Source organism: Nelumbo lutea, chromosome 1 (assembly GCF_056320005.1).
Source record: "Nelumbo lutea isolate HS-2025 chromosome 1, American lotus-T2T, whole genome shotgun sequence".
Classification (NCBI taxonomy): Eukaryota; Viridiplantae; Streptophyta; class Magnoliopsida; order Proteales; family Nelumbonaceae; genus Nelumbo; species Nelumbo lutea.
The window spans coordinates 216,101,456-216,123,947 of record NC_142684.1 but is presented as its reverse complement, the minus strand read 5'-3'; the positions used below and the strand labels follow the sequence as shown (position 1 = coordinate 216,123,947).

At 37.7% G+C, this 22,492-nt stretch overlaps 2 protein-coding genes across 3 annotated transcripts; both read left to right on the top strand.

Moving 5' to 3' along the window:
• The first annotated feature begins 6,372 nt into the window (after window positions 1-6,372).
• LOC148880964 (phosphatidylinositol 4-kinase gamma 4-like) lies at window positions 6,373-10,524 on the top strand. Of its 2 annotated transcripts, XM_088963115.1 has the most exons (3): window positions 6,373-8,644; window positions 9,773-10,168; window positions 10,257-10,524. In XM_088963115.1, exons 1-2 carry the CDS (start codon window positions 7,256-7,258, stop codon window positions 10,157-10,159), a joined length of 1,776 nt encoding a protein of 591 aa, XP_088819241.1. In that variant the 5' UTR covers window positions 6,373-7,255; the 3' UTR covers window positions 10,160-10,168; window positions 10,257-10,524. The 2 variants fall into 2 exon arrangements, with proteins under 2 accessions (XP_088819241.1, XP_088819240.1); XM_088963114.1 differs by having other exon boundaries at window positions 9,773-10,524.
• Window positions 10,525-12,528: 2,004 nt separating this feature from the next.
• On the top strand, window positions 12,529-13,438 carry LOC148880963 (uncharacterized). The gene has a single exon (XM_088963113.1). It carries the CDS (start codon window positions 12,716-12,718, stop codon window positions 13,304-13,306), a length of 591 nt encoding a protein of 196 aa, XP_088819239.1. The 5' UTR covers window positions 12,529-12,715; the 3' UTR covers window positions 13,307-13,438.
• The last annotated feature ends 9,054 nt before the right edge of the window (window positions 13,439-22,492 follow it).

Here is a 22,492-nt window from a genome sequence, read left to right as displayed (position 1 = left end):
TTTTCATTACTAATGGTCCATCCCCCAAGCTATAACCTCCCTATCCCAAGTGCAGCACCCCAAGTTCCGCTACAAGCCTACAACTAGCAGGGAGATCTTATCAATCAGATTGTTGGCATTTTGTATTATTTAATAACAATACTTTTTATACTTAATTTCATTCAATATGATGAATATATAATGTTAGAAATATGTTTAATTTTTTTTTTTGTAATTTTTATTTATTATTTATATATTATTTGCTTTATGACATCAAAGAATTGACACCTAGATGTTCAAACCATTGTACTGCAATCTAGAGCCAAAAAACTGAAACACTAGAGTCTGGACATAACCAGCCATTGCATGTTTGTTGTCAGTACCACCATTCACTGAAAATGCATGTGGTTTGCCATACAAAAATGAAAATCTCCTTTGGTAATGTTTCTATCTGATATACTGATATACGTAATGAAGGATCTTAGAACTATACCAAAAAAAAAAAAAAAAAAAAGAAAAAGAAAAAGTGCGTTGTGACTTGTAGTGGTGGGCTATTTGTAATTTTTTTTATTGGGGGGCCACTTAGTAAAAATGAAAAGATGAGGTTGCATTCTGTACACCCGTTGAATGAGAGGCGAACACGTGTTAATCACGAATTAACGGAAGTTTTCTCCGTTATTAATAATTTGGCTGTTGAACTGGCTATTGTTTTGACTCTCCTCCGATTGAACTGCCCATAAAAGACAAAAAAAAAAAAAAAAAAAAAAATTAAAGGATTTCTTTCAAAGGATTTCATGCAAACTCCCTCAGTCCCACAAATTTGAACGAATATTCCTGACGGAGAAGAAGAGAAGAGGAGGCCATAAAACGTTTTGTTGCCGATGCCCGGCGGTGTGTGGATAGGGATCAGTGCAGGAAAGCAACAAAAACTCTGCAAAGTGGAGAGAGAACGAGGAGGAACGCATGGCATGCGTGTTAGTGTTGCTTTCTCTTTCTACTTCTTCCTCTTCTTCCCAACTTCTTCTTTCTTCTTCTTCTGACAACTATTACTCCTCACACCGACAGTCATCAGTCGTCAGAACAAAGTTAATCTCCCCAAGCCCTAACCCCTGTGTCAGTAGATTAAACACCCCTATTACCATGTCCTCCTTTTAAAAAACCCCTTGTTTCTGGTCGACATGTCCTACCTGTTCGTCCTTCAAATTGGACCTAGCACTGGAGAAGCCGAAGAAGAAGAAGAGAAGAAGGATATGTTGTCGCCGCCGGAACTCTGTTGCTGTTGATTCGCCGCCAGAGCTCTGTCGCTACTGATGGACAAGGGTTTTTCTGTTGTATGGGTAGGGTTAGGTGGAGAGAAAGAGACGAAAGAAAGAAGTGGAAGAAGAAGAGTCGATGAAACTGGGAAAAAGGGGCATTTTAATTGAACATTCACCCGGTTCGTGTTCGCGCGAACCGGTTCGTTTACTCGCAAACCGGACCAGACCGTGTTAATGCACGCACAAACGTGCGTTAACGTTAGCCGTATTGACGTGTCGATACGTCATTCGCAAGATGTGTTAAGAACGGAATAGGAACCCTTTTTTTTATTAGCTAATGTAAGAAAAGAAACTTTTTAATCTTTTCTGTTTTTAGATGTAAGAGAAGTTAAAGACAATATAACTTTGGAGAATCAAGGTGGGGCTTAATCAAATCATTCTTTAGGTAAAGGTAAGTCTTTTTCTTACATATTAAAATTAGAATAAGGTTTTTTGCCAAACACTCGTTTTTGGGCCACTTTCCGACAAAGAAAATAGGTCTAGTAGAGGTATCGCATCATTAGGATTTGAACAAATCCAACCTTGTGTCTTCTGGATTCCAAATTTAGGTCATAAAAAATCAGCATCCCGACAATGTTTTTAATCGAACTTTGGTTCTAAATTGTAATTCTCAATGAGATTTTCAGAATGGCTGGTAGAACTCCTTATTTGGATTGAAAATTTTTGGTTCTAAATTGGAATTCTCAATGAGGTTTTCAAAATGGCAGGTAGAACTCCTTATTTGGATATTTGTAGTGCAAGTTATGAATTTTGAAAGTCGGTATTCTAAAAATGTTAAATTGGAGAATTTAGGAAAAAATTAGCAATTAACCCCGATTTTAGGTTTGATGATCTTTTTGGCCAGAAGTGATGTTTAAGTTGTAGTATGTCATAAGCTTTTTGGTCACACATGTGAAATGCGAAATGGACAATTGATCTGGAAGTTACGAGTCTTCGAAGTTGGGTCTATGAACACAGTAAATTCGGAAATTCTAGCATAGCAATGGCTATTTAATCATTTCTAGATGTGACTCGATTTTAATTTGTAATATGCTTTGAAAAGTTTATATTGGAAAATAAATTCTAATTTTAGGTAGCTGAAGTGTAAGTTACATATAAAAGTTGATGCTGCTGAAAATTGGAAATGTAAGAGTCTTAGAACCTAAGTTAATAAACTACGTTACCTTAGATTTGGGCAGAAGTGTAGAACGATATAATAAGTTAGAAACATATACATCATGAATATGAATTTAGCAATATTAGTTTTGAAATTGGTGGTATTGATTACTCATTTCGCTTTTATTTGTACTTTAGATTTGATACATTGCGTAAGTGACTTATTACTCTTTATTTGGTTATATTATCATTGTTATGTTAAGTTCGTTTTGCAAGCCTCATGTGTGAATACGTGGTCTCCTATCAATGGAGAGAAATTGGTTGTAGTCTACCTTTCTTAATTTGCTATCTGACTCTGAATTTGAATATATTGATTTCATCCCTCAATGTGTATATTTCATACAGCTCCTTCTTACGATTTGCGAATTATTGAAATTTTGATTTTTGAGTGTGTAATTATTTTTTCTAGAATCTATTAATTTGTCCTAAGACCTATCTTGTGAATTTTGGGGAATATGTGGATTATATGATTTTTGCCTGTTTCTCGTATTACATGCTTGGTTTAATTAAGGAGATGGAATGTTACAAAGGGTTGTACTCGTTATTCTGAACTCTCTTATTTTTCAGAGGCTGAACTTCTTGTACTCCTTCTCTTATTCTGTACTACAGAAGTTTGTTAGTTGGATTTTGGATTTATTATGTCATTGGAGACCGGAGTTATCACTAAGGTCTCAGGCATTTTGATGAAACTGAATTTATTAGAGATTATATGGTTTTATTTTTATTTAAAGGCTTATTTTCAGAAATTTAGATCTTGATAGTAAATAAGTAAAGCCATAACATATATTCTGTTTTAGTTTACTTATTTTCAAAACCTCTTGATTATTGTTTTCTATACAGTAGTTATCCATAAACCTAATTTTGTATTTATCATACTAAGGGTACAAGTTAAAAGTAATGGATTTTCTTAAAACTTTTTAAAATCTTTTTGTCATGTTAAGCTTAAAACGGTGGATGCGCATTAAGCAGTATGTAGTAATGGCCTAAAAGGCTAAAACCTCTATTAAAAATAAATATATTTATAATTTGTAGCAATGGCCTGATATCTATATTTGAATTGGTGTGGTCCAATTTTTTGCGCTATGGCCTGTGGACTGGTCTTGGCCTCATCTCATGGGCTTCAAAATTTGGACCCATCTTTGTCTGAGGTTGTGGACCTGTGGTTACAGGCTTCTTGGAATTTTCCTCTTGGAGTTGGCGGTGGACGCACACCCATACCCACAAAATCGGATTTGCTCGTCAAACAGGGCGCCGCACAGATACATCTCACTATGCATTGAGAATATCTCTCGTGTTTATACGTTATTATTTATGTTCTCAATGTCTGTGAATTCAATTTGAGACGCCCTTGGGAGAGGAGCAAATCCCAATTCCATGCCCACACGTATCTAAAATGCTAATGAATAAAAGGAAAAGCTTCGGACAGCTGTGCTGCAGCACTCGAACGCTCTCTCCTCCTGAAACTGAGTGCGGTGGGGGAGGGGGATCGGGTCTGGATCTCTAAACGGAAGAGTCCAACTTCCTTCGTTTTCGTGCGGCCCAAGTTTGAGCCCAACGGCTCCGACAGGGTTTTAGTTTTGGGGACGCGCGTTTCGTTTCGGTTTGGAATCTGGATGGTGACGATGATGATACCATCTTCCGCGTATTTACGTGGACGGTGGACCCCATTCCCATCCCACTTTAATTTGAATCGCGCAAGTCTAGGGTTTGGAATTTGGACGTTGTAACTAGATTCTTATGTGCGGAGATGGAGACCAAACTTTTTGATTTTTCAGATGTTCACGTGTTTTCTCTAATTACAGTCAGACACGTGTTATTCCATTATAGACGTGTCAATGCTTTCACAGCTCTTCCAATTAAATATCGTCTGCCAGCTTCAACCGAAAATGACCCCTACAACCCAACGGCCGTCTCCGTCCCGTCACCCCACCGATGCCCGATGGAGATGGCCCCGACCCCGGAGCCTTTTATTATTATTATTATTCAAGTGCAGATTTGATAAGCGACGTTTGGACTTTATGACAAGTTTTTTGCTTTTAAGCCTTGGGGTGAAGGAACCAGGAAATAAAATTGAGCCAAAAAAAAAAAAAAAAAGAAAAAAACAGAAGAAGAAGATTGTCTTGAACATGCGTATGTTAAAAAGTTGTTTAAAAAAAAAAAACAATTTTAAAGTCAAAATACTTTCAAGTTTTATACAAAAACCCTAAAATTAGGGTTTTAATAAAGCTTAGGTATCAATTATGGGTTTGGGTTAGATTAACAACCAACCCTGAGTTATGTTTGGTTTGAAAGAAAAAGTGGGAAAAGAAAAGGAAAAATAGGAAAACCTTATGTTCTGTTTGGTTTGTGGGATGGGGATGAGAAAAATGGAATATTTTAAAAATATTCATTTTTCTCTCATTTGTTTTGAGGGAAAGAGAGGGATGGGATGAGAAAAATGTGTGATGTCAAATTCCAAAATCATGGATTTGGGATCGCACCAAAACCGTACGACCCCCGATGGAAAATTTTGAGAAAGAGGAGGGAATGAGGAACAACTTGTGTGGAGAATACAGGAGCAAGAGTTGGTTCGGTGATAGTGATGTTCAAACCGAGAAGCAGGAGTTGGAGGGGTCACACCAAAACCATCGATGATATGCTACCTCCCCTTCCCTAAGGGCATTCCCCGGGTGACGTTCTCTGTTGACGCCCCTCGAAGTGAGAGGATCTTTCATTTCAGTAGAGAAGCGATACTGAAGCTGATATCCAGAGTGATAATAACTAGTCGAGGTTGAAGCTAAGATTAATAGCTTCAGCGATATTGAAGCTAAGATTAACCAATTAAAAATCTAGAGTGATAATAACCAGTTGATACTAAAGTTGAAATCCAGAGTGATAACAAACAGATTAACAGTCGAGGCTGAGATTTTGCGGAAGCAAAATAACGATGCCTGGAGACCCCAAAGTGATAATAACTAGAATCCCAATGGGAAGATAACTTCTGTTACCGACAGCTGGCTAAGGAACACCATTTTGAACTCTCAAGCTACTAAAATCGCCGATCAGATGGTCGAGATTTCATCCTTCTAATCTCTCTACGCCCAGCTATGGCGTTTAGTCACACGAGCAAGAAAGCTCCCCCCCTTCGAAGGCAACCACTGTTGTCTATGAATTGAACCCAAGGTCGATCTGTACTACTTTGGAAACGCGATTCAGAGCATTCCAACGATCGCTTTTGCTAGGGAGATACTTTCGGGGGATCTGCGGGCATGCATGCTTCTACTACACGGAAATGTAATCACGTACAACAATGTAGTAGTGCGACGGGTAGTGGATGACTGGGAGAAGCACTATTTATCATCTCTGACGGCATTGTCCGAAAGTAAGAAATGATGAATGCGCTTTTCCCATTAAAATTTTTCCACTTTCCCATCCCATCCCATCCCATCTTTCCTCATTCCACCCAAATCTTCCCACAAACCAAATGAAACCTTACAAACTTTGTATAGGTTTTCATTTCTTTCACTTCTTTTCTCTACCTTCTCGTTCAAACCAAACATAGCTTAAGCAAAAAACCTGAGACCCGATCAAATTCCTGCTCAATCCCATGCATTAGTGTATTTGGAGTACACATACAAACACTCTCATCAGTCTCTTATTTTCATAAAACTTGATGGACCTTATTTTAAATTTATTTATTTTCTTTGTGGGGGTAACAAGTAAAAATTTCTACATATTCAGGCATCTTATATGAAATTGCCTGAACCTTTTTTTTTCATAACTTTTAATATTATTTCTTCAATATTTTATTTTTTATTAGTTTTAGAATAGTAAGAAAGGGCAAAAGACCGTGTACATCCTTAAACGCCGTTAGTTAGTCGCAGAGTTTCCGTCAAAAGATCGGGTCCATGCGTATAAAGAGCCGACGGAGGCGGTCTCGGTTACCCTTTTCTCTTCTTCCAAAATCTCTTACCCTTGTTGTTTCTCAGTCTTCAGAGCAGAAAAATACAAGGCGAATCTCTGGGAGACATTTCACAAACCGAGGGCAGGTCAGAGCAATCTCGATTCTGGTCATGTTTATCATCTCCGAGAATTAGATAAGATCCGTTCATTTCCTCGTCAATTAATCGCTATCTTTGCTATATCTGTTCTTCCATTTAAGCTTCGCTTTGTCTTTTCATCCTCGGTTCTTTCCTTTGGTAAGAATCCACTCTCCTTCTCTTCCTCAGTCTTACCGTTTCAGTATTTTTTTGTTCTTTCTTTTTCGTGTTTGAAAAATCCTACATTTTCTTGAATCCATAAAACCCCTGATAGAACATCATTCCAGAAAGAATTTTGACGACCAATCGGTTTTAGTGGCGCTGGATTTGTGTTGAAGAAGCAGTAGTAGCTTGAAAGCAAACTCGGTTGTGATAAGAAGTCCGCATTTCGCCTTTCCGATTTTCCAGGATTAACTGGGGTTTCATTTTTTGTATGAAAGCTCTGCTCTTGGAGGAGGATAGGGAAGACTTTGCTTTAAGATTTTGAGGGCAATTCCTTAATCTGTTTTGATTAAGGTTTGTTCTTGAATTCTAGGGCCAGGGAATGCATTGCTAGCGTTGAAATTGGATTTTTCTTTAGTTTTCCTCTTCCTTTTGGTGTTTTTTCCCCCTTTTGTACATGCTTTTTTCCCGCATTCTTCGTTAGATTTAGGTTTTTCCATCCTCAGGGAAATCAATCCTTTTCCATCTGATGCCCTTTTCAGCAAGGATCGTGAGATATTGTTGATGGATTCTAAGATTTAAGCTATTTTACCATAAATTAGGGCATAAAAATTTGTATAAAAAATGTCTACCGCCGGTGTCGCCCTTAGTCCGATTCGTAAAGAATCTGTACTTTCCCCTGGGTATTTCCATGGTTGGCCGGGTCCTTGCTCCGATGAGTCGATACTGATTTACCTAACAGTTGCCGGTTCTGTGATTCCCATGCGTGTATTGGAGTCCGACTCGATTGCGTCAATGAAGCTAAGAATACAGACCTCCAAAGGCTTTGTTGTGAGTAAGCAGAAGCTAGTTTTTGGGGGCAGGGAGCTGGCGCGGAATGATTCTCTTGTCCGGGACTATGGAGTCGCCGATGGAAATGTTCTGCATTTGGTTCTCCGGCTTTCTGATCTCCAGGTAATCACTGTTAAGACTGCATGTGGGAAGGAATTTGAGTTTCATGTTGAGAGGTGCAGAAATATAGGATACATTAAACAGAAGATTGCCAAAAAGGGAAAAGGTTTGGTCGACCTAGAGGACCACGAGCTTATATGTAATGGAGAGAAACTTGAGGACCAGTGGCTCATCGATGATATCTGTAAAAACAATGACGCTGTGCTTCACTTGCTGGTTCGAAAATCTGCAAAAGTTAGGGCTAAACCTGTTGAGAAAGATTTCGAACTGTCCATTGTTGCATCAAATTCAAATGAGAGGAGAGATAATGATAATGATGAAGTAAATGGGCAGAACTGCCAGAGTCCAGGACCTGAGGAGCTTCATGTTGTAGCTAGAAAGCCTCCACACAGAGATTTCTGGTTAGAACCAGTTGTTGTTAATCCAAAGGTTGAATTATCTTCTATCCTCAGAGATTTGATTAGATCTACATTTGATGGATTGGACAAAGGGAACCAACCTGTCAGATCTTCTGAGGGTTCGGGAGGAGCATATTTTTTGCAAGATTCATCAGGTCACAATTATGTGTCTGTTTTTAAGCCAATTGATGAGGAACCCAAGGCGGTGAATAATCCTAGGGGGCTTCCAGTATCTTCCGATGGTGAAGGGTTGAAGATAGGGACAAGAGTAGGTGAGGGGGCATTGAGAGAAGTTGCAGCATACATTCTGGATCACCCACTGAAGGGGCCTCGGTCAATATCTGCTGAGGAAATTGGGTTTGCTGGGGTCCCCCCAACGGTTATGGTGAAATGTCTGCATGAAGGGTTTAATCATCCAGAAGGTTATCAGTATGCACCTAGAAACATAAAGATTGGATCATTGCAGATGTTCAAGAAGAACATCGGTAGCTGTGAGGACATGGGTCCTCGGGCTTTCCCGGTGGAAGAGGTTCATAAGATCTCTGTGTTGGATATAAGATTGGCGAATGCAGATAGACATGCTGGGAATATTCTGGTGAACAAAGATGATGGGGGCCAGATCGTGCTAATTCCTATTGATCATGGATACTGCTTACCAGAGAATGTGAGTGTTTCCCGTCTTCTTCTTATGCTTCATACTTCTGTTGCTTCTGCTCATTTAACTCAAAAATTTCTTCTTCTGTTTTGTTTTGTCTTTATAGCTCCATGAGTGATAACTTATTTAAGTAGTTCCAAATCTTGTTGTTGTTTAAAGGTATCTCTCTTTCTTTTGTATGTAAAGTATTTTAAGTTCTAGTGCAAAATTGTTTTCAACCATAGGAAGTATGCATCATGTTAATTCAAATGCTTGTGAACTCCTCTCCACTCCTTCCTACTTTGTCCCAGGAGATGATCTCATCTGCCTAACTAGTTGTGCTTTCAAATACCTCTTGTGTTATGAAATATCTGTGTTTGAACAGAGAGTAGGGTGGATGTAAGCCATGTTGCATCCTGAATCCACTATATTTGTTTCTACTAGAACAAAATTATTAGCCTCAACTTTTCTTCTAATGAAGGTAGACCTTTTCCCTAGTATTAATATAAAGGAGAAGATTCTTGTGTCGACAATACATATTAAACCTTATTCCTTGTTTTTTGTTCGAGTAGTGAATTCCTGTTTTTTATTAACCTCTTTATCTCCATTAAATGTATCAAGGATATAAGTGGGATACCAAAACAGACTGGTTTTCCAGTTGAAAAGGTGAATTAACTGCATTCAAATCTTCCATACCAGAATATTGTCAATTTATGTCCTTAGTGACGGCCTTCTGAAAAGAAATATCCTTAATGTCATTTTTTAGTTTTCTTGTCTGTGGAGATGCCTAGGGGCACTTACATGATTGCACTGGGAGACTTTTATAGCACTTTTTCCAATGTTGTGGTGAATCGAAAATTTGTCTCCAACTTATATCCGTTAACAATAGTGAATTAGATGGCTTCTTGGTTTTCCCTAAGCATTCTGTCACCCTTGAAGAGTGGAGTGGAAGCTTATTATTACAGCCGAAAGAAATATTCATTCCTTATCATGCAGAATGTTCTGCAACTAGGAATTAATTTAGTTGTGCAAGTTGGCTAGTTATCAATGTTGTTTTCTTTCCTGGTGTGACAGCAATTCCTATTGTTATCTTTAGTTTCATTTATACTGTTCCTTACCAGTTTCTATCATCCTACATGTCATCTATTCTTCTTACAGTTTGAAGATTGCACATTTGATTGGCTATACTGGCCACAAGCCCGAGTGCCATACAATCCTGAAACCATTAAATACATAAATTCATTGGATGCTGAAGAAGATATTGCCCTTCTGAAGTTCCATGGGTGGGATGTGTCGCCTAAGTGTGCCCGTACATTGTGCATATCTACCATGCTTCTGAAGAAGGGGGCTGAACGAGGGCTCACTCCCTTTGCCATCGGAAATATCATTTGCAGAGAGACCTTGAAGGAGGAGTCTGTAATTGAGAAGATTGTACGTGAAGCGCAGGATGGCGTTCTACCTGGCATGAGTGAATCTGCATTCCTTGAATCGGTCTCCCAGATCATGGATCGCCACCTTGACGAGCTCACCATCAAACTGCAGTGAAATATATAGGTATATATATGTGTAAATATGCATATGTTGTGGTACATATGTATGTAATAGGGATGGTTGATGGGGTCCATTGTTGGATGGACTGCAGGATGGATATTTTATGTGGATTAGCTGCTGGAATTAGGGTTCCACCCGCCCACTTTATTTTGTTTATAAACTTTGAGACTTTGCGCAACTACTACCTCCACAAAGAGGTGAGCGGCATTTCTTGTTTTACTTGTTAAATGTCCTCCTACCTTGCCTGTTTATTTTATTCTTTCAACTATTCTGCTTCTGCAGATGAACCAAAACTCGGGATCGTAATGAAAGAATTGTATGCAATGGATGTATAATAATTATTTAAAATATTTCTTCCAGATTTTTTTTTTTGTATTGCAGGTACCTTCATAGTTGAGAACCGAGAGTACATACATATAATTCACTTCGGTAGTGTAGGCTGGTCACTGGTGTGCTTACGCTCAAATTGAAGTTGAACAATCACGTAGTTCAACTTTGAACTTTGAATTGACGAGGCTTCTGTTCTGTCGAGAATGCAGACAGTTTTGCAAGTGTGAGGGGGCTAATGTCACGGTATTTTGAGTTTCTGACACACTAGTTAGGTACCTGTAACTGTAAGGCGTCTATGACCATGCAGTAGTTGTGGCAATGTTACAAATTGCAATGAATGGGTTTGGTTATGTGTGGCTGCTGATCCCAACTTTTGCCCAACTGCGACTGTTTTGTTTGGTTCCCAACTCCCATGCTCTCTTCACTTTACATCCTGGACCCTTCCCTTGTATGTTTTATTTCAATGAGACTTAAATGCATGATTGGGCTGCGTTATTATATCTTGATACATATATTGTTAACAAAATCTGATTTTTTAGGCTCCATTTGCAAGGAGTACAAATACAAATTTGCTGAATGAGTCTCGTACAGGACATAAGACACGACGCCGACGCGTGAGTCATGGCTCTGCAAGTCGCAGAGAGAGCAATTGGATTTGCTTTTCAAACCAACCTCGTTACATTGCAGCCGTGCGTGCATGGGGAACATCTTCCCATCCATGATTGACCACCTCACACCAATCTCACAGTATGTGGATGGGTACCGTTGGGGCACGCTTTGTGGGTGTTGGGGTGTCAAGCCCAACTCTCAAATCTGGACGGACAGACATCTCTTTCCCAACCCAGTTTACATTAGCGCCCCATATGCACTTCTCGTACTAGTTCCGAATACATGATTGCGATGTGCTGTAGGTGGAGTGCGCTTTGATGCAAACTCTCTTTCCCCTCACTGAGACATTGATTGAGGGAAGGGGGTGTGTAGTGGCGTGCATCATTTAACACGGCCAACCCAACCAGCTATGCCTGTGCCATTGATGAAAATTTCCCTGTCGTGCCTTGGCCGGTTGGTCTGGTCCCTAGGGTACTTTTTATTTTTTTTTTTGTCAAGGTTTAATATGTAACATGCTTCTCTTGATGCAGTGTGTATTATATGCATTTTTACAAGGACTAGGTGGCCCGGGTGGATTGGGGTTGGTGCCCAATCATTGACACGTGGCAATTAATATAGTCCATATCATGCCATATCTGATCTATATTAGTCCATGTGGACCAACAACATATGTTGGTGGAATGATTTTTGTTTGTTTGCTGATTTTATTTTGTTTAGCAAGTTTTCTTACTTCCGTTCCAAGTTTTCCATCTTTTATCTTACATGCTGGTAGGAGAGTTTTTGTATGTGACACCAATCTTGTGTCAAAATGGAAGAAAACTCACTCGATCGAATCAAGAAGAAGATGAGAAGGAAGAAGATAATGCATTCTATTTTTCATTTAACATTGATGGATCCATGATTTTGTCCCAAAATTTTAAGGTACATAAGATGGATCCATGAATAATCTATCAAATCCTTTGATTCATCAACAATTTACTTAAGAAAACATTTTTTTTTAAATTTTGGTAGTTTATATAAATAAAAAAATAGAATATTTGTTCTAATAATTAAAAGAAAAGTCTTAAGACCCTTTGATTTATGGATTTTATATTCTCATGGATGTACTAGATGTTTTTGTTGTATTAATAGAACTTTTGTTAATGCTACAATACATAACTAGATCTTTCCTAAGTATTATTGGTGTGTTTCCAAATTCCCAAAAGTGTACCATTTTCAATTTTACCTATACACTTTTCAATACCGATATCTACCTGATTTCAAATCGAAATTCAAGACTAATCCCCCTTTAAAGACAGTGAACAGAAAAAAGAAAAGCCTATCTCAACCGTCCATCTTACTGGTTCCCCTTTTTTTCTCTTTTTTAAGAATATAATAATAACATAAATTATTAGATTAGGACAAAACTAAGCAACTTTTACTCATATTGTCGTCTTGAGTCCTGACTTTCATTTCATCTGCACTTTTTCTTCCTCAATAGACATAATCTCTGAGAGAGAGAGAGAGAGAGAGAGAGAGAGAGAGAGAGAAGTGAGGAATATATCTCGCAGGTCGGAGCCCATCTCTCCATTGTTAACTGAATTGAATGAAAAAAACGAGGAGAAAAGCAAAATGAACAACAAGAAGCCTGAGAGACCTCCATCAGGCCGTACGAATCTGGCATCATGCATCGTGGCGACCATCTTCTTAATCTTCGTTGTCGTCGTACTTCTTATAGTTTTCTTCTCCCTCTTCAAGCCCAAGGATCCAAGACTCGCCGTCAGCGCCATCCAGCTCCCCATCTTCTCCATCTCCAGCACCACCGTCAACTTTACTTTCTCACAGTACGTCTCCGTCAGAAACCCTAACCACGCTGTCTTCACCCACTTCGACAGCTCTCTGCAGCTCCTCTACTCTGGAAGCCAGGTTGGTTTCATGTTCATCCCCGCCGGTAGGATCGATGCTGGCCATACCCAATACATGTCCGCTACGTTCTCCGTCGATTCATTCCCGTTGGCAGCATCAACAAACGGGAGACTCACTTCCGCTGACGACATTAATAATGAGTTCCGGCTCGGACCGACCCTAGAGATTGAATCGAGAATAAGAATGGCGGGCAGAGTAAGGTTTCTACATTTCCTAACGCACCATGTGGAGGCCAGGGCAGATTGTAGGGTTGCAATTGCTGTGATCGATGGATCAGTCTTAGGATTTCATTGCTGATTCCTCCTTTTGCTTTCTTTCTTCTTCTTCTTCTTCTTCCAATTTGAGTTTTCAATTTGATCCCAACTTAGTGGGAAAATTATTAAAGAGAGAAATATATATCGAAATTTCCACCCTTTTCTTCCTGGGTTATTTTCTGATGTAGTAGTGTTGTTTCCGCCAACTTCATCCCTGTCTATTCTTTTTATGATTTCGAAATATGAACCAATCTTTTCCTTTTATTTCCTTTATTTGTTTTCTAACTCATCAGTTTTGAAGGTGAAACCAAGTAAAGCTCCCATGGCTGAGGGAGAGGAACAACTCTGCTGTATTTGAAGCTTTGTTTTGCCGTTGTAAAAAGGTCTATGACAGTGCTTTTGCTGATTTGCAGTTGAAGCAGAGTCTGAATCATGGGTGAGTGAGACTTGGGAGGAGGCCAACTGGAACTAATGGGTCAAGGAATAGGAATGGATTGGTCACACGAAAAGTGGGGTCTGGTAATTCATCTTCATCATCATCAAGCCTAGAAATAACCAACTATATGGGTCCGGCTTCATGAATCATGAATCCTTCCGTTCTGTTCAGTGCGGGTCTGGTGATTCAAATTTCAAAACCAAAGACACTATTAGTATTTTAGTACTGGTTTGTTTCCAAAATCCCTGTGGGTATAGAGCATAGACGTTGCTTGAGGTTTAGGTTGGAGCCATTGGAGTAAAAAAGGGTTAAAACAAGATAAAAGACGGAATCCTGATGGCAAAACTCAAAAGAAAAGTTTAAAAATTAAAATACTATAAAGGTCTGAGTCTCTGAGAGTAGTAGTCTTTCGATTATGGGGTGTTCACTTTCGCTGTGTGGAATCCTCTGCGTGGCCATGAGATGAATTTCTAGCTCTAGTGCCAGCAGCTTCTTTCTTTAACGGCATTCTATGATTTAGATTTAGATTTATTTATCCAGTAGCAGTAGGACCATCTCCTTTCACAGCCGGTAGTGGTCTTGTGGGGGGAGGAGGTTATTCATTTCAATCCATCTATCTACACATCTTTCCAAAAATTTCACAAAGTCTGAACAGTGGAAAACCAACTACCCAACCATGACTGTTTTGTCTCAAGGGATGGCATCTGCAAGAGAACCACTTGGTTTTAGCCTGATCCAGTTTCTGACTGTCACTGTGACTCTGTGAGCTGCTTACTCAGTTTTAGAAGTTGGGTTATACACATTTTTGGTCCCAAAGGTGGAATGGAACCGGTTTTAGGTGATTCAACTGTTGATCAACAGATGATTCATCCATCCATCATCAATTCATCTAAGGGGATGTTTGGTTGGAGAAATTAATTTGTTGCATCAGCTGATTTCCCAAATCACATGAAACTTTCTCATTTGGTAAGACCAATTTTTCGAAAATCAGTTGGTCACGATTTACATAACTTGGGGGTGATTCTCAAAGCTTTGGGAATTGGGAGAAGCTTCGCCAATGGGGGAGAGGGGGTGATTTTCCAATTGATTTCTGGTAGTGACATGCAAGCAAACAACTATTGGCATGTCCACGTTTTATTAGAAAAATCAGTGATTCCCTAAACCTCCCCACAATTACTGATTCTCCAGTAAATTATTTTGATTCCTCCAACCAAACACCACCAAGTATCTTTCTTTCTGGTATCTAAAATAAACCCATTAATATAATTCAACCATTTCTATTAAAAATAAAAAAAGAAACAGCCAACGAAAGATCCTTTGTCTCATGTTGGTTTGTTAGAGAACTCTTGTTTCTAGATTTAGCATTTACACAATGCATTTTATATGTTTCCATAAGTGGTGATATGGAGCATTTTCAAATGATACAAGAGATAATGGGTCTGATACAAGAGACATAATCCGCCTCGCCCCAAACCCAACATCAAACCCCAAACTCAAGAGAATTATAATTCTCCCTCGAAAACTCAGCCCAAATCCAATTAATCTATACTACCTATAAAAGAGCAAATGTCTCTTTTTTTTTTAGAATTTTCATTGGACATTTTTACCCCTTATCTAAGCAGCATACAACGGGCATAAAAGAGGGTATATACGTTCTTTACTCTCACATCAAAAACTGCCTATCAATTATAAATAGTTTTATTTTGAACATACTGTCACATGTAAATGCACCTACATATTTACTAGTACGATTAAAAATTCAAATGCAATATAGGAACATTGATATAATCCTCTCGACACAAAGTAATAAGAGATTGAGGAAGATGAGAGTTAGGGCCTAATAAGACCAATCTATTTTCATCAATACCTTTACTAATAAGATAGTCGGCACAAGCCGCACAACAGTTCCCTTCTCTTAGAGTGTGCATAAAAACAGTATTCGTATCAGGTAGATTTAATCATGAGAAAATATTTCAAAATTGAGAATGCCGCATTCAGCATTTCTGGAATTCTTCACCTACTTATTTACTGAATGAAGTGTAGCTCCAAAAATTCTATCACATACCAAACATTCTGCTTTGAGTTTGTATTTCAATAGTTGACAAAAACCACCTTAGGCTAAGTTCGTGAGTGGTTAAAAAAGAGTATTTATTCGAATAAGTACTTATTTTGGTTTGGGATCACACTAATAAGTACTTATTTGTGTTTGGGAAATAAGTCCATATAAGTGCTTATTATTTGAAAAGCATAAATTTTGGGCTTATTTTTAATTGTTTATTTCTTTTCTAGCCTATCTTGACCCGTCATATCAATTTTAAAATACATATACTACCCCTCTTTAAAATAAGTGTTTTTTTTTTAGCAAATACTGATAAGTGCTTATTAGAATAAACACCTGTTTTTAAGCACTCCCAAACTTCCCCTTAGATGAGAACATACAATGTACATCATTTTATTGAGGACCTTTTACTGGAGCAAAATCTAGGGTTAAAGTTATCAATGGGTTGGATCTACCCAATAGGAACTGAACCAACCGGACCGGTTACGTTGGTTTTGGTTATATTGTTTGTGTGCCGATTAATTATTGGGTCGGGATTGGTACTGTTTGTTTCAAACTAATTAAGACCCAAGCCATTTATAAGATAATTTTGGTTAAAATTAAGTTCCAAAAAAATATAATTGGTTAAGTTCTGAATGTATTTTATAGAACCGACTAATAATCAAGTATAATTAATTATTATATAAAAAAATTAAGTTCCAATCAAGTATAATTAATTATTATATAAAAAAATTAAGTTCCAATCAAGTATAATTGGGTCTAATAATTGGTTAAGTTCCGGATATATTTTATAAAACCGACTAATAATCAGTTCAGGACTGGTCCGCCCTGTTCCGAACCGGACTCAATCCATTGAAAGTTCTTTCTAGAGTTCCTTGAACAATGTAATATCTTTTTATCTTATATATCTCTCTTTTGCTTAATTCATTTTAAGGGGGGTGTTTAGTTCACTACAGATAAATGACTTTTCTAGTAATATCCTCCTTTAGCTTTATCTCTTTTGAACATGTACATAGACAATATAATCGAATGGCCCATATTTTTGCTTATTTATCGTGTAAGGGTCAATTTAAGTTACACTACAACTCGCTCATATCATTTCATGTAACTTTCAGCATATAAATACATACTTATCCTTTTGACAAAAAAAAAAAAAAAAAACAAAAACAAAAACAAAACGACTGTCAATAAGTAAAATAAACAGACAATAAGCAATCTAAGTCACTTTTTCACAAGTAACTTACTATAAACCTACTGACAAGCCAAACACCACCTCTGTGACAGGACCCATGTTTGAAAATTACTAGGATCGAATCCAATCAAAGCAATGGATCTTTCTTAATTATTCCCTTTATTCTTCATTCATTGAGAGACAGTGGGATACTTTTAACTTGGGCATCTGACTTCTGGAGCCAGAAGAATATATAACAATGAGAGGATGCAGATGTTTGACGAGGTCATTATACATGTGGCTATATAAAAAAGTGAACACACAAACCATATTTGTTTGTTTGTTTTTTTTTTTTATTCCATACAGCCCTTACAAATGGTTAGAATTCTCTGGGATCCTTCCTAGGATAATCCTCTAAAATCAACCCTCAAACCACACTATCACTATGTCAGCTAGGGGTTAAGTCTGGGCCCAGCTTATGTCAACCCTGAACCAACCCGACCTGCTATCCAATGTACTCATCATCCCTACCACAATCCAACCTAAAATTCCTTCACCCCAACCTAACCCAATTCAATTTGAAGGCGACATTGGGTTGAATTGGGCTTTGGCCCAGTTTCTTTTGGAGGGGCTTAGGATTTGGGAAAGGTGGGGAGTCCAACTAATTTTCCTTATAGTCCTTCTAACTTCTCTTTAACTCGAAATTCTTTTATTAAGAATTACCCAAAGCCGGCATTCTGGATCATGTGATAACTTGTTTTAAATTGAAGTTTCTTCATGAATGGATTGTGAGAAGGGGAACCCTTACAAATCTCAGCAATATTACCTTATAAAGAATTCTTGGGTCATTTAGACCATTTCCTTGAATAGCTTGACCAGCATATCCGTCCCCTATGTATGAAAAGATTCCTTAATCAGGACAAGTACGCAGCTGCCTTATACCAGCTTCTAAGTCATGGGCCGAGTATTAAAGAGTAAAGAACTCTCTAGGTGAGGTTGGTCAAACCACATCAAACTTGTACCTCAACCTTCTATTACAGTTTTCTAAATAATTCTTCCTTTGAAAGTTTCAAAATTTTAATATTAAACTTGTCTAGGCTTGTTTAAGATAATCCTTCTTTACACGTGGCTAACTCCACTACAATTTCATGGAAGTTCCCCTAATTGAACCCATTAAACATCTGTATCCTAACTATTATCCCCTTTACATTACCCTTTATGCACCACATTATATATCCTACTATGCATAATTATTCATATCCCAAGCCCATTACAATTTGGTCATTCACTTAAATTCCAACCAAATTCCTAAGAGTTAAATGCTTAGAGCAGCAATAACAGCCCAAGAAAAGGGCCTTGAAAGGATTCTTAGATCCTTCCTACCATCTGTTTGATAATGGCTGAAATGGTTGAACTGATGGACTAATTGATTTGTTTTTTAATGGAATAAATATTTAAATTGATTAAAATTTTGAACCCAACTTCAGTTTCAGGCATTGGAGGGCTCACAACCTCCTCAAAAACTAATTCACTAATGATTTATTCATTTTTTTTAACCTGTGTAAGTGTTTGTCAGGTAAAACTTGCCCACTTCAACATGCTTTCAGTGTAAGCTAACAGTTACCCGGATAAAAAAGAGAGATGAGAGGGAGAGTGTTTATGGGCGTGATTCAATATATGGGTTTGGGTATACCTTCCGATATCATCATTTACCTTGGAGACCAATATAACGGAAAATGAATATGGTATTGTGGTTATTTTATTGGTTGACCAACTTACCCATGCTAAATTCTGGCAAACAAACGAGTTCTAAATGACAACAGTAAGTCTATGTCAATGACTTCAGCCATTCCAGCTGTTATCAACCGACAAAAGTCCTGATAGGATAGCCCCAAATTAACACCATTGTATGGGATCCACAGATGAGATCATCTGCGTTCTTCATACTGACCTTACATTATATTTCAACCGCACATTGAGAACATCTTCCGTATTTATTTGTTATTTTTCTTCACGAAAGATATTTCCAATCCATAGTGGAATATGACTGTAAAATCGGTCCGTACGAGAAACAGATCCTATTTGCAGCAGATGAACCTTCTTCTTCTGTACAAAGTACAAACTCTCCACATCCACAACCTGTCGTAGGATTAGCAATACACTTCTTTACTTGGGTAAAATTAAGATGAACGAAAATGAAACAAAATTAGGAAATAGGTGTCAGGTGGGTAGTGTTGAACAAGGGATCAGTTCTAATCAGAGCAAAGTGCCAAACCAAAAACAACTGAATCCACAAAGTTTTGGAAGGAAATAAGCTAGTGGAGGTAGAAACTCTGAAACTGAAGAGGGGGTTTGGCACTATAGTCGATATCTGCGGTTGTGTTGAAAGAATAAACTCCATCATCGTTTTTGCGTTAATGGGTAAAATCCTTGTTTGTTTTATGCCCGTTTATTCGGAAAAGCCAATGCAATGCAATGGCATTCTCTAGAATTTCATGGCTGGACCCATTGTGATTGTATAATCCTCTCAATTCCATCAATACATTGAGTGGGAGAATCGCTTTAATTTCTCCTTCGATGTGACACTTTGGAAAAAAATCAAATGGTAGATCATTTTTTCTGGGATGGAGAAAATTCCATTAGTCAGACTCAGTGAGGGGTGGTGTGGTTGAATCTAAACCATCTTTTATCTTTACACGAATCAATGATGAATCCAGGCTACCTGTTTTACTATAGACAGCAAAAACAGCGATATTATATTGATTTGAGAAAGGCCAATTTGGTCCGTCAGAGAAGTAAATTTCGACGCACATGGGTCCGGGCTGGGGGGGTTCTTGAGCGGAGCCCAGACTATATATGCGCTATAGCAGGTGCTCACCAACCGCTTCCTAAAATGTCCGTTCGAAAGCTTACAGATTCAATTCAAGGTTCTCGTGTCGTGGGTAATGTAAATTAATTGCACATGGTATCTGAGTCAGACTACAGATATACCCATCGAAACGGAAATAATGTTTGCTTTCCTGTGGGTAATGCACATAAAATCTGTCGAATACACCAAAATAGTGTAACTCAGTTGAGCTTCTGCTGCAGCTCTTTTTTATTTCTTTCTGTCCTGCCTGGTAGGCGTGTCCATCAAAAACCTAAAAACCGAAAAATTGAACCGAATTGGAAAATGTGGTTAATCGAATTTATCAGTTCGATTTTAGTTTGACATTTTTGAAAAATCGAAAGACCGATTCGATTTTTGATTAACCTATAAAAAAATCAACAGGTAATTGAACCGACCGATATATTATTTATATGTATATTTTATATATATTTTTAATATATATCACATATTTTTTATATATTATATATATAAATATATACATATAATCTATTTATAAATATATTATATATTATATATTTTTATACATATATCATTTATTATTTATAATATAACATTATACATATATTTATATAATATATATTTAAATATAAAAACCGAAAAATCAAAGAATTAAATCGGTCAAAAACCGAAACCCGTGGACCGATTAACCGGTGGTACTGGTTCAGTTTTGATTTAGAGAAATGAAAAAAGCTGTGATACCGGTTCGATTTGTAAAAATTGCCCATAATTTAGTTAACCAATATAAAGCAAATTAACATTGCTGGGGAATACTTTATGTATTATAAGGCATTATAAAGCAGCTGGGTTTCAGTCTCACTGTATTGTTCATAGCCATTAGCCAAGGAACAAAAATATGGGGACCCAGATTGGTGATTGGTGCTTTGCTTCACTGTTTAGCTGACAATGAATTAATCCCCCAGTGCCAATTAACAGTTGTCGTACTTGCCACTACTCAGTGATTTGAGACAATGTTTTAAAAACCGATTCAGACGTCAAGGGAAAAAAATAAGAAAAACTTTTTTTTTTTTTTCAGTCAGAATAAATAACCCAATTATCATTACATGGTTCATGAGAAATTCGGGAAACACTGCCAAGAAAGAAAAGCAAAAATTTGACGAGCTGCGGTAGAGATGTTACGGTTGCAAATAAGGATTAGATTCCATTTGAATACGAATTCGGGTCTGATAATATATTATATCATCAAGTCTCATGCATGCGATGCAAGAGTTTGGTAGGTTCATACTCATGGTAAAGGTAAAGGAGTTGCTGATTGGTTGGCCAACAAAAGAGTACGTAAAGATGAAGAATTTATTAAGGAAGTACAACAGATCGTGGTAGTATTATTGATCAGATGACTTTTACTCAAGGTTTAAAATATCATACGCGGATAGAGGCGTATTGAGCAATTTGGATAATTTTTTAAATTTCTTTCAAGTCCAGCTCAGAATGTTAATTTAAGGTTTGTTCACCTCTTGAACTGATCAAAACTCCGATTCACCTACCCTCTATAAACATATATAATATAATAATATAGGCGAATACATATAGATACGTCGAACCTTGCTTTTACCCATCCATGATCCATCCGCCACGAAACATATTTTATCCATGGTACGTATATCATTTATTTTTGACTCCACCACTGGTCCAGGCCCAGCCTCCTATTTTCTAAATAAAGGACAGGCGGCTAGTTAGACTTGGATGGACCATACCCCCCTTTTCCTTTCCCTCTTCCCAACATAGCAATTCCCTAATAATTAGATGAGGGGATATTCGTGTGTAAAGACAAATTTAACCCTCTCTTTTTAAATTGCTTATTGATTTCCCCCATTTATCAAATTATTATTAAAACCTAAAAATGAGATGTGAGGAAGTTTTATTTACAAGTCAACAATCAAGGTGGACAAAAAGCACCACAGCACATGCTTGGTTGCCTTGTCCTACCTAAAAAACCAACTACCACCTTAAACGTTTGTGCGAGTCCTCATCTCTTTCATGAAATGATTCAGATAGAAATGAGAGTGAGTGAAAGTGAACCCATTTAAACTCCTCATAGTCATACATCTTCTTCTTCTTCTGCCTCTCAAATCTACCCACTTCATCACTGATAATAATTATAACGCTATGACTAACTGACAAACTGGGAAAGTTTTATGTAACCATTTCATGGTTGACAAAAGCTTCTTTAATCAGGTTAAATATATCTATGCTTCCAACAATTCCATTGTCTCTTCTCTCACTTTTCGGAATCTCTTCTCTTACAACTCTAAAGAGCTTTCCTGTGTTGGGTTTCAATCGAAACTTAGCTAGCTACAAACAGAATTCTTCAAGATTGCACCAACACACTTTGTCAAACAGATCCGACCGTCCGGCTGGTTCGATCAAATTGCGATATGGCCACGGCATCCATATATGAATATATGGTATGATGTTTCTTCCACCAACATTGATTGAGTTGGGGTAGGCTGGTCTCGCCATTTGTTCTCTTCAATGGTACCCAGTACCCACAACTTCTCGCATGCGCATGCATTTCCTCTTACCTACCGTAAGCCAGAAGTCATAATCTCATAATCATAACTCGGTAAATAATAGAATGTCTTGGACTTAAAGAAAAAGAAAATTAGTTAGCACAGAATGGAAAAAAAAATCGAATCAATCGATAAACAGCAGACG

What these genes read in the sequence shown, in the direction of transcription:
- LOC148880964 (XM_088963115.1), top strand. Translation starts at nt 7,256, where the DNA reads ATGTCTACCGCCGGTGTCGCCCTTAGTCCGATTCGTAAAGAATCTGTA. An exon ending in GATACTGCTTACCAGAGAAT is followed by an intron (nt 8,645 to 9,772) that starts GTGAGTGTTTCC and finishes TTCTTCTTACAG; the next exon opens with TTTGAAGATTGCACATTTGA.
- LOC148880963 (XM_088963113.1), top strand. Translation starts at nt 12,716, where the DNA reads ATGAACAACAAGAAGCCTGAGAGACCTCCATCAGGCCGTACGAATCTG.